The sequence below is a fragment of the Penicillium concentricum genome, assembly GCF_028827145.1.
Source record: "Penicillium concentricum strain IBT 3081 chromosome Unknown utg000001l_segment0_segment0, whole genome shotgun sequence".
Lineage (NCBI taxonomy): Eukaryota > Fungi > Ascomycota > Eurotiomycetes > Eurotiales > Aspergillaceae > Penicillium > Penicillium concentricum.
The window spans coordinates 4,853,677-4,862,973 of NW_026622754.1; the positions used below are offsets into that span (position 1 = coordinate 4,853,677).

Here is a 9,297-nt window from a genome sequence, read left to right on the forward strand (position 1 = left end):
GAGAAGCGAAGGCAATATGAGAATATACTGTTTGATAGAGCTATCCTTCACTAGACCCTGAGACAAGCCGAGGGAAGAGACTAATAGTGAAGGGGTGATATAGGAAAGGAGTCGAAAAAATAATCCGTGCCCCAACTACTCCTAAAGGAGGATCGAAACTCCCAATGCGGTATCACCCGTGGTCATTGTTCCACCCAGCAATCAGATGACCTCGTGTCTCTCACCCACTCGGCCGCCCAGGGAGGATTTTGGCAGACTCCCTTGAGCTTGGATCAAATAGACCAACTGGGCATCATTGAATCAAGCTATCCATTACCTAGGACTCACGCGAGAATGTGTCGACATTGAAGGAGAATTGACCGTTGGTGACAGGCGGCATGATGTTGTCTAAAAAGAGTGTAGGTACGGAGTACAGAGTAGAAGATAGGGGGTATCGGAGAATAGTGGGGCGTGCCACTCCACCTTGATCTTGCCGCTCACCCCTTGATACTCTATTTCTTCCGCATTGATTTTGTTTTCCCAAAACTCAGTTGACATGATTATTAGAAGGTACCTAGGTATTATTACCTGGGCATATATACAGTGTAGTTATGCAAATATTACATACATTATTTAACCTTGTAGGTAAATAATAGTTGGGCGCTTATGCAGCCATGTGAGGTCTTTTCAGTGGTCTTCTCAGATATTCTGTTTAGATGTCTTTTAAGATATTTTCTCCCCCTTCCCAGATTTATAGGTGGGTAGACGGCAAAGAGAAAGCGGTAAGAGGCTTAGTTTGTGAAAGAGACTTTTCTATATATAACCTAGGATGTACAGTCAACAATGTTATGTCTGGTATTCGGGTATCATTTACGAAAAGTCCACAGGCGGAAGCTCTCTCATTTCCAGAGCCACCTGGACACTGTACTGCATGATCTCTATAGCCTCTTCCCAACTCATAGTCCCCTCGGGTCGGGACTCTGGTGGCTCTTTAGACCCCTGCTGCTGGGAGTGATCACCAACCAACCACATCAACCAGCGTACCACTGAAACAGCTTTGTCCACATCCTTCTCTTGCAATGTCACACTAGACAGATATTTACATAACGAAGTAACGTCTTCGCCATATGGGCCGCCAGCCGCAAAGACATTATGCCATGAGCCAACAGCATCTCGCAGATCTGGTAATTGGGACAGGCGCTGTGATGTAAAGACGGGACGCTCGGGAAGAGGCGGCAGAGGTAGGACCTTCTTCTCTACAGCAATTGATTCGGAAGTAGGATCCTCCTGTGCCCGAGATGGAGGTCTTTGTGCGGGTTCAGTAGCTCGTGAGCGCTGTTGCATGCGGGAACGTTTTTGTTCATCGAGGAGCTCTTGTCTGATATCTTCAGGTAGAGCAGCTAGAAATTCGGCTGAGGGTTCGGCTGAAGCTTCGGCTGGCTCTTCTACGTTTGGTGACGCTTGTCTAGACAAGGCCTCTTCATCAAGACTAGTAGATACGGCTGCTAGGCGTGGAAGAGTGAGCCCAAAGCTTGACTGATTCAAAGGTTTGGGCTTAGGCTTGTTCGCAATCGTTGCCGACTTGGGTGGGCGGCCACGCCTCTTTTTGGGTGGCGAGACCGGTCTTCTCAGCTTGAGAAAGCTAGAGGTTGATAGGCGCGGCTCTAGTGCTGCCGGCCCGGGCGCCGGCGCAGCGATAGTGGCTGGGTGGTTATAATATCCCAAGACTTCTTTGCGGACATCTTCAGGCAATGCGGCCAATGCATCTGGGTCCAGCTGGGACTGTGGGGGAAGGTCTGCTTGGGCAGGCTGTCGTGCTTCACGCGGGGGAGGACATGGAGACCCAGAGCGAGAACCCTGGCGCGGCTTTGCTTGTGCAACAAGCCTTGATCTGATATCCGTGGGCAACTCAGCAAGGACTTTGGGATCAGCTTGAGTGGGCATAATAAATTGGGACCCCGAGATGTTGAGTGGCTTATGCGCACTATCGCTGAGTACTGGATCTGCTTGGATACGAACAGAGTCATCCTTTTGCGGACTCTCCAGCTCGTCTGGGTCTGCATCTGGAATGACCTTCTTGCGAGGTGGAGACTTGTGGAAGTTGAGTTGTTGCTGGCTGCTCTCATGGCCTGAAGAGCCTAAAGGGCCAGGCTTGATTGGTTCAAGTTTAGTCATTTGCACACCCAAACCTCTCAAGTCTCCAGGTGAAAAGTTGAAACTTCTCAACATCGATATTGCTTCTTTCCCAATGACCTCTGGCACGTTGGTCGCAACGCCAAGAGCGATGCTCTTGTTGAATGTATCACACTTTCCATGGCCGAGATGCTTGACCGGTTCCAGTGGAGCGTCCATCGATCGGCGCATGACCTTTAGTGTGAGCTGTTTCCCCTTCACTAGATTTTCCATCAATCTTCGATTCAGCTCCTCGCACAGAGACCGCACAAAGTCATCTGCTTGGTCCTGGTTGACAAATCTAATGCCCCAGTTGACCTCGGCCGAAACAGATTTCCTCATGGCTTGATCGCCGACTTCTGTTCGGTCGATGCCGCGAGCGTATTCCCACAATTTAATTCCAGTTTTGGGTCCCAGGCCAGATATCAGTCTCTCTTTCGGGAGATCTCTGATGTCTTTGACAAACTTGACACCCAGCTCCTCGAGTTTGATTGCCATACTATTCCCCACTCCAGGAAGATCACGGACAGTGAGATCTCCGATGAAGTCCAGAACAGCATCTGGCTTTAATTGAAACTGCCCAGCAGGTTTGGCTTTCCTGAGAGACACTTTCGCGAGTAGAATATTGTTGCCAATTCCGACAGAGACTGCGCATCCGGTCTTCTCTTTAATCGAATCGCGTAAAAATTGGGCAATTTCGTCCGCTTTGGCTTGCTCGCGATAAATTGATCCTTCCGATATAGCCTTTCCATCTGAGCCGCCAGCTTCCACACATAACCTTGTCACATCAATCAAAGCCTCGTCGATACTGACGCTCTGCACGGTACCATCAATGGCAAGTATCGACGTATAGAAATTGCGACTTGCATCTTCATACGCAGGGAAATCATATGGTAGGACTTTGAGATCGGAGCATAATCGCAAAGCGCCTTTCATCCACATCCCATTCTTAACGCCTCGGGCACGTGCAGGATAATTACAACTAGCGATCTCGGAGCCTGATCCAGAACCATGGGCGATAGCAACCGGCTTGTCTTGGAGCTCTGGATGATTTAGAAGTGAGACAGCTGCAAAGAATGAGTCGAAATCCACATGTAGAATGTACCGCCTCGATCCAGGCACGGGTTTCTTTTTCGATGTCTGGGACTGTGCATTCTCCTTCGTTGCGGCCTGCAGTTGGGCTTTCAAATCAGCCTTCCAGGTTGACAGATGGTGGAGGCGAGACTCCCTATAATACTGCTGCAGAAATTCTGGATTGACAACAGAGGACTTCTGCATCCTGGGGTCAGAAAGGAGCTGAGCGTTGTACTCTTCGGATGTCAAAGCGGGTTGTGTTGGGTTTGTTTTGTTGAGAAGCGAGGTTGATTCGAGATCAACGAGTGAATCTGGTGAAGTAGGCACTTGGTTGGGATTGGGAATTTGATGTGGCATTATAGCTTGTGTTACATCACTGGCTGATGCCTCTTGTTGATGCTGAGGGTCATGAGTTTCCTCCTCTTCCTCCATAGTGAAACTAGGGAAATCGCCATAGTCTGACTGGGATGGCTGGCTTGGCGTAGTTGGCGCGACCATCTGTGAGGTTTTGGACCGCACAGACGGGACCACAGGCTTTGATGAAGAGCCGAAACCCTCTTCGGCAGTACTCATATCTCGGAACTGAGAGTTATACCAGCTGGTTCTTGATTGGTCTTTGTAACCTGGTCGAGGGCTATTCGTCTGGCTGGTAAACCGGCCATCATCGAACTTGAGCACCCTCTGTGCCTGACCTTCATCTACAATTCTAAATTCATCCCATGGCAGCAGACGTCCTGCTTTGATACTGTCTGTCACCCACGCCGGTTTCACTATGCGGTAGCGGCGGAACTCTTCACGCTTCTTGGGCGTCAGAGCGCTGGCGATGATATGAGTGGCTGCAGTCTTGCCATCGAGATATTGAAGAAAGCCACCCCCATGGCTGACAATCAGATGGTGCAGGTCTTGCAGGGAAGGTTGAGTGTACCCATTGACATGAGCAACTACACCACGGAATATTGGCGGGCAATCGCCAGCTGAAGCTCGAATTTCCGCGTCAAGATTCTGCAACTTCATTTTTTTCCGGCGCATGTAGTCCCCAAACCCGCCGAAGCTGGAAGCCTCATACTCCTCTCCTCCTTCATCGTTGAAGTCATCTAAACACGGTCAGATAAGAGCTGAGACTCATATTCGGACTAAACATACGATTTTCAATGCGTTTGCGCACTGCACTAGAATTTATCTCATGACGGGAGCCCATTTTGGGCTATGACGACCATCATGACCAACAAGAGAGTATAGAGAGACAAAAGAGACAAGGTTGTTGCCTTTCGCGCGAAGCTCGGTAATCATCACGTGGATCCAAGCTTATAGGAAGCGGTCACCCATAGCAATATATTAGCGGTGAACGATTCGTTGATATCATTGAATGATTTTTTTTCTCCCAATTTTTTGCCGCATCTGTTGCTTGGTAGCATCTTTTCTTTTCTTCTCTTTTCTTTCCTTCATCCACATCTTTTTCCACGTGGTTCATTCTCTCTTTGAACTTGATCTTTTTTCATCTCCCTCAATTTACTCTAATAATTCACAATGTCTGCTGTTCAGCCTGTCGCAGTCTATGCGCTCCGGGTTCCTCCCGGTGCCATGGTCCAAGCAGTCCCCAACGCTGCTGCTTCGGTAAGTCTTACTGTGATCAATTAGCTGGTAACTTGTGCTGACATTAAATCTAGTTCCGCATCAGCATGGCTGCTATCGATCCCGATGAGGCCCCAGAGTTCGAGGATGACCAGGACTCGAGCAAACCTTCCCGCTCCACCCTGAAGATTGTTCGCGCTCCTCCCGGCCTTGACCTCGATGAGGATGATGAGGATGATGAGGACTACAGTGATGAGGATGATGAAGAGTCCGATGAGGAGGAGTCCAATGGTGGCCCCAGCGACAAGGAGAAGGCCCGCAAGCTTAAGGCCGCCGCTGCCCTCAAGGACCTCGAGGACGCTATGGATGAAGATGATGATGAGGAGGATGATGATGAGGATTTCGATCTGAAGGCTGCTATCTCTAAGCTCATCAAGGGTAAGGGCCCTGCCCTTGACGATGAGGACTCCGAGTCCGAGGAGGGCCTCGAGCTCGATGAGAACGTTATCTGCACCCTCAGCCCCAGCCAGGTAAGACCAATGCCCTCTCAAGTTTCACACCCTGTTGAATATTAACGTCTTATACCCTATAGAACTACCAACAGCCTCTGGATATCACTGTCTGCGAGGGTGAGCCCGTGTTCTTCAAGGTCACCGGTAACCACACTGTCTTCCTCACTGGTAACTACGTCATTGGTCTCGATGAGGGTCACGACCACGACCACGACCACGACCACGATGATGAGGACGAGGATGACTACGACCTGTCTCCCGATGAGGATGAGCTCGACATGGAAGACCTCATCGCCATGCAGGATGATGATGAGAGTGATGACCTTGATGACATGGAGGACCCCAGAGTCACCGAGGTCGAGAGCGAGGAGGAGGCTCCTAAGCTTGTTGAGTCCAAGAAGGGCAAGAACAAGCGCGCCGCTGAGGACGAGGTCACCCTCGATGATCTGATGGCCAAGGCCAGCAAGGCCAAGTCTACCAAGGCTGAGGAACCCGCCTTGACCAAGGCCCAGCAGAAGAAGCTCAAGAAGAACAACGGCGATGCTGCCGCTGTTGAGCCTAAGGAGACCAAGAAGGATACTAAGGAGGACAAGAAGGAGGCCAAGACCGACAAGAAGGTTCAGTTCGCCAAGAACCTCGAGCAGGGCCCCACTCCCTCCGGCGACAAGCCCACTGGCACTCTCGGCGTTAAGGAGATCCGTGGAGTTAAGATTGACGACAAGAAGCTTGGAAAGGGCGTTGCTGCCAAGAGCGGTAACACTGTCGCTATGCGCTACATCGGCAAGCTCGAGGACGGCAAGGTTTTCGACTCCAACAAGAAGGGCAAGCCTTTCACCTTCAAGCTCGGAAAGGGTGAGGTCATCAAGGGTTGGGACATCGGTGTCGCCGGCATGGCTGTCGGTGGTGAGCGTCGCATCTCCATCCCTCCTGCTCTCGCATACGGCAAGAAGGCCCTCCCCGGCATCCCCGGCAACTCCAAGCTTGTCTTCGACGTCAAGCTCCTCGAGATTAAGTAAACTGCTCGAGATTGTCATCCGTCTTTTCATCGGGGTGTTTGAGGGTACCGGTTCAATTGCATCATTCCTGTGATATCCATTGCTGTCTCTTTTTTCAGTTCATTCCCCCACTGCATATGGCAGGGATGAGATGATCGCGAGGAATTTGTATCCCTGCATGGAAAAAGTGACCATTTATTGCTGTTTATTATATACTTTGTACTAGTTTCTTTATGAATTGATCATATGATTGAGTCTTAAATTTTTTTTCCAGTGTAAAAAGAGAGGTTTCTTAAAAATTTTGGTTTAAAACAACAAATAATAGCATAGGGCTATATAACTCTCCTCCTTGCCCTTGCGTCGCGACAAATTCCCCGATATGAACACCCGTTAAATAAGAGAAAATAAGGCTGCCTGGTGCATGATCATCTATATTTGTCTACATGAAATGTGTGTGTTCTTTGTTTCATCCATGTAATCTTAGGTATAAGTCAACGGGTCTCCTTTGCCTTATGGAGGCGATTGCTGATCAACGTCATTGCCTCCAACCCACCCTCCAGTACTCTCCTAAATCGATTAATCACACTCCAATATCATCATTTTCTCTAACACGTTGGCTTGCCACCTTTGTGATACATTACCTTCTCGCTCTCTCCTGTTCTCCTTTGTCCAATGAAATTATGTTCATCTAACCTACTGTGACCTCCCCGCAGATAAGGCCATGACTCGTGACTGTTCTGGCGCTTATTGATTCTATCAGCTTCAATCCTAACGTCTGCTTTGTACAACATTTCATAACTCTCTAGGTGATTATCAGTCTGTATCGCGACATGGACAGCGGCGATCGCATGTTCTGCCATGCCTGTGGCGGGGTTTGGCTTAAGGATGGGGGTTTGACGTGCCCGCATTGTGAATCTGAGTTCACAGAAATAGTACAGTGAATGCCTTCTTTCTTATTTTATCTCATCCTAACACTCTCTTTACTCTAGATTGAAATTCCCCCAGAAGAGCCTTCGGAAGGTTCCCCTTCACATCGTGCCGATTCCTCGTCGCCTCCACGCGTCAACCCGTGGATAGACCACAACCCATGGGAACGAGACACACAAGAAGGGCAAGGCCCTGGACTTCTTGGAGGGGACATTCCCCCATACTCCTCCTTGCGCACATATAGATCGCCCGACGGACGTTTCTCATTCAGCAGCGCGACGCTTGATACCGGAATGCCTTCCGGTCAGCGCAACAACGGCCCGAACCCTGTGGTTCCAATGATGATGCAGAGCTTTGACACAATATTACAAAGCTTAATGGAGCCCAATCCTCGTGGATACAGGGGATTTGGAGAGGATCCCTTCCACGCTCAATCCTCTACCTCTCCCGACTGGCTCGAGGACGACCACCTCACGGGCCACCACCCAGGCCTATCTCCCCGCAATGCAGATGCGCCACAACCTAACAACCGCAATCCGACAGATCTAGCTGAGTATGTAAGAACTCTATCTGTTTTGATTGTTGGTAGACTAATCAGAACCTAGAATCATGGACGCCATTCGCGCCGACATTGGGTTACAAACTACCCGACGCGCACGTGGAGCTCGTGGCCCAGCAAGCCCACATGCTCTTTCGATATTGTCAGCCATTCTCAACATGAGTCGAAGTGAGGATGCGGTATATTCGCAGGAGGAGCTCGACCGGGTCATCACACAACTGATTGAGAATACTGGAGGGACCGGCACTGCGGCACCGCCAGCATCTGATGCTGCTGTCCAAGCTTTGCCGAGGAAAAAGGTCAATGAAGAGATGATGGGATCTGAAGGGAAAGCAGTGTGTTCGATTTGCATGGATAACGTCGAACTCGGCTTGGAAGTCACTGTGTTACCATGCACGCACTGGTTTCATTTCAACTGCATCCATGCATGGCTGACCCAACACGACACTTGTCCGCATTGCCGGCGCAGCATCAATTCAAACATAGCGTAAGTTTATGTGAGTTGTGTGCACAGACCGAGAACTTTCAGCTGATCCTATATTCCACAGGGGCGGAGAAGGCACCTGTGAGAATCCGGTAGTGATTCAGGATAGTCCCGAGCAGCCTAGATCCCACCGGCGTCACAGCTCTGCTCGCACTGTGCGCAGCGGTCGATCCTCATTATCTTCGTTGCCGAGTCGAATTTCCCCACGAATTTCACCCCGTCGGTCCCCTACTCCAGATGGGGGGCAATCCAGCAACCGACGGTCTAGCCGGGGTGAGGGTAGCAGTGGAGGGGGATTTACCAGTTGGTTTACGAACCGATTTGGAAGCAGTACATGAGAAGAAACGATATATCAATTATGATTTCCACGCAGCGGGCCTTTTTCCCCCTTGGGTTTCGGGGTATTTTCCACACCATGCTTCATCTGTCAGTTTTAGCGATTCGGCATGTTCGATACCTTTTTTCTTTCCTCATGCGATTCTTCTATTCCTCCATACCCACTTTCCTGGGTGATTTTCACACCATGCGACAGGGAATTGAAACATGTCTGGGTCTTCACGAGAGCTCGTTTTGTAAAGTTGTTTCTTCCTCTGCGCCATGTACATACTTAGCTCCTGCATCGTTCTACTTTTGGATCGACCAGTACACATCCCATAGGGATATTCTCTTGGACAAATTGGGAATATTTGTTTCATCTCAAGGCTGCAACATTGGGATCGGCCTCTCCTTGCATCACACCTGAGATATCATTACTGTTCCACTCTATTTATGATTCATGAATGCCATTTGTATGTGGGGAAAGTTGTCACTTGATCCTCATGATTATGATTTTAATCTACTGGACACACCTCATATAACATTGATAACCAGAGAGTAAAGAACATCGTAGCCTTTTCATAGTAAGTGTCATGGATGTGCTTTTCTTTATAAAGCAAAAAATGGATGCCCCTTCCATCAAATTGGGCTTGTGGTTTAGTGGTATAATACTCCCTTAGCATGGGAGTGGTCCAGGGTTCGATTCCC

General features: G+C 49.5%; 3 protein-coding genes across 3 annotated transcripts; 2 read left to right on the forward strand and 1 right to left on the reverse strand.

Annotated features, from left to right (window-relative positions):
- Positions 1 to 849: 849 nt before the first annotated feature.
- N7517_001854 (putative DNA damage repair protein Mus42) lies at positions 850 to 4,423 on the reverse strand (the record flags this gene model as incomplete). The annotated part of the gene is made up of 2 exons (XM_056719584.1): positions 850 to 4,319; positions 4,369 to 4,423. 2 exons carry the CDS (start codon positions 4,421 to 4,423, stop codon positions 850 to 852), a joined length of 3,525 nt encoding a protein of 1,174 aa, XP_056583719.1.
- A 329-nt stretch (positions 4,424 to 4,752) lies between these two features.
- N7517_001855 (FKBP-type peptidyl-prolyl cis-trans isomerase) lies at positions 4,753 to 6,325 on the forward strand (the record flags this gene model as incomplete). Its single annotated transcript, XM_056719585.1, has 3 exons — positions 4,753 to 4,839; positions 4,893 to 5,327; positions 5,390 to 6,325. 3 exons carry the CDS (start codon positions 4,753 to 4,755, stop codon positions 6,323 to 6,325), a joined length of 1,458 nt encoding a protein of 485 aa, XP_056583720.1.
- An 809-nt stretch (positions 6,326 to 7,134) lies between these two features.
- Positions 7,135 to 8,612, forward strand: N7517_001856 (putative RING finger domain protein; the record flags this gene model as incomplete). Its single annotated transcript, XM_056719586.1, has 4 exons — positions 7,135 to 7,236; positions 7,294 to 7,784; positions 7,837 to 8,277; positions 8,339 to 8,612. 4 exons carry the CDS (start codon positions 7,135 to 7,137, stop codon positions 8,610 to 8,612), a joined length of 1,308 nt encoding a protein of 435 aa, XP_056583721.1.
- Positions 8,613 to 9,297: the final 685 nt, after the last annotated feature.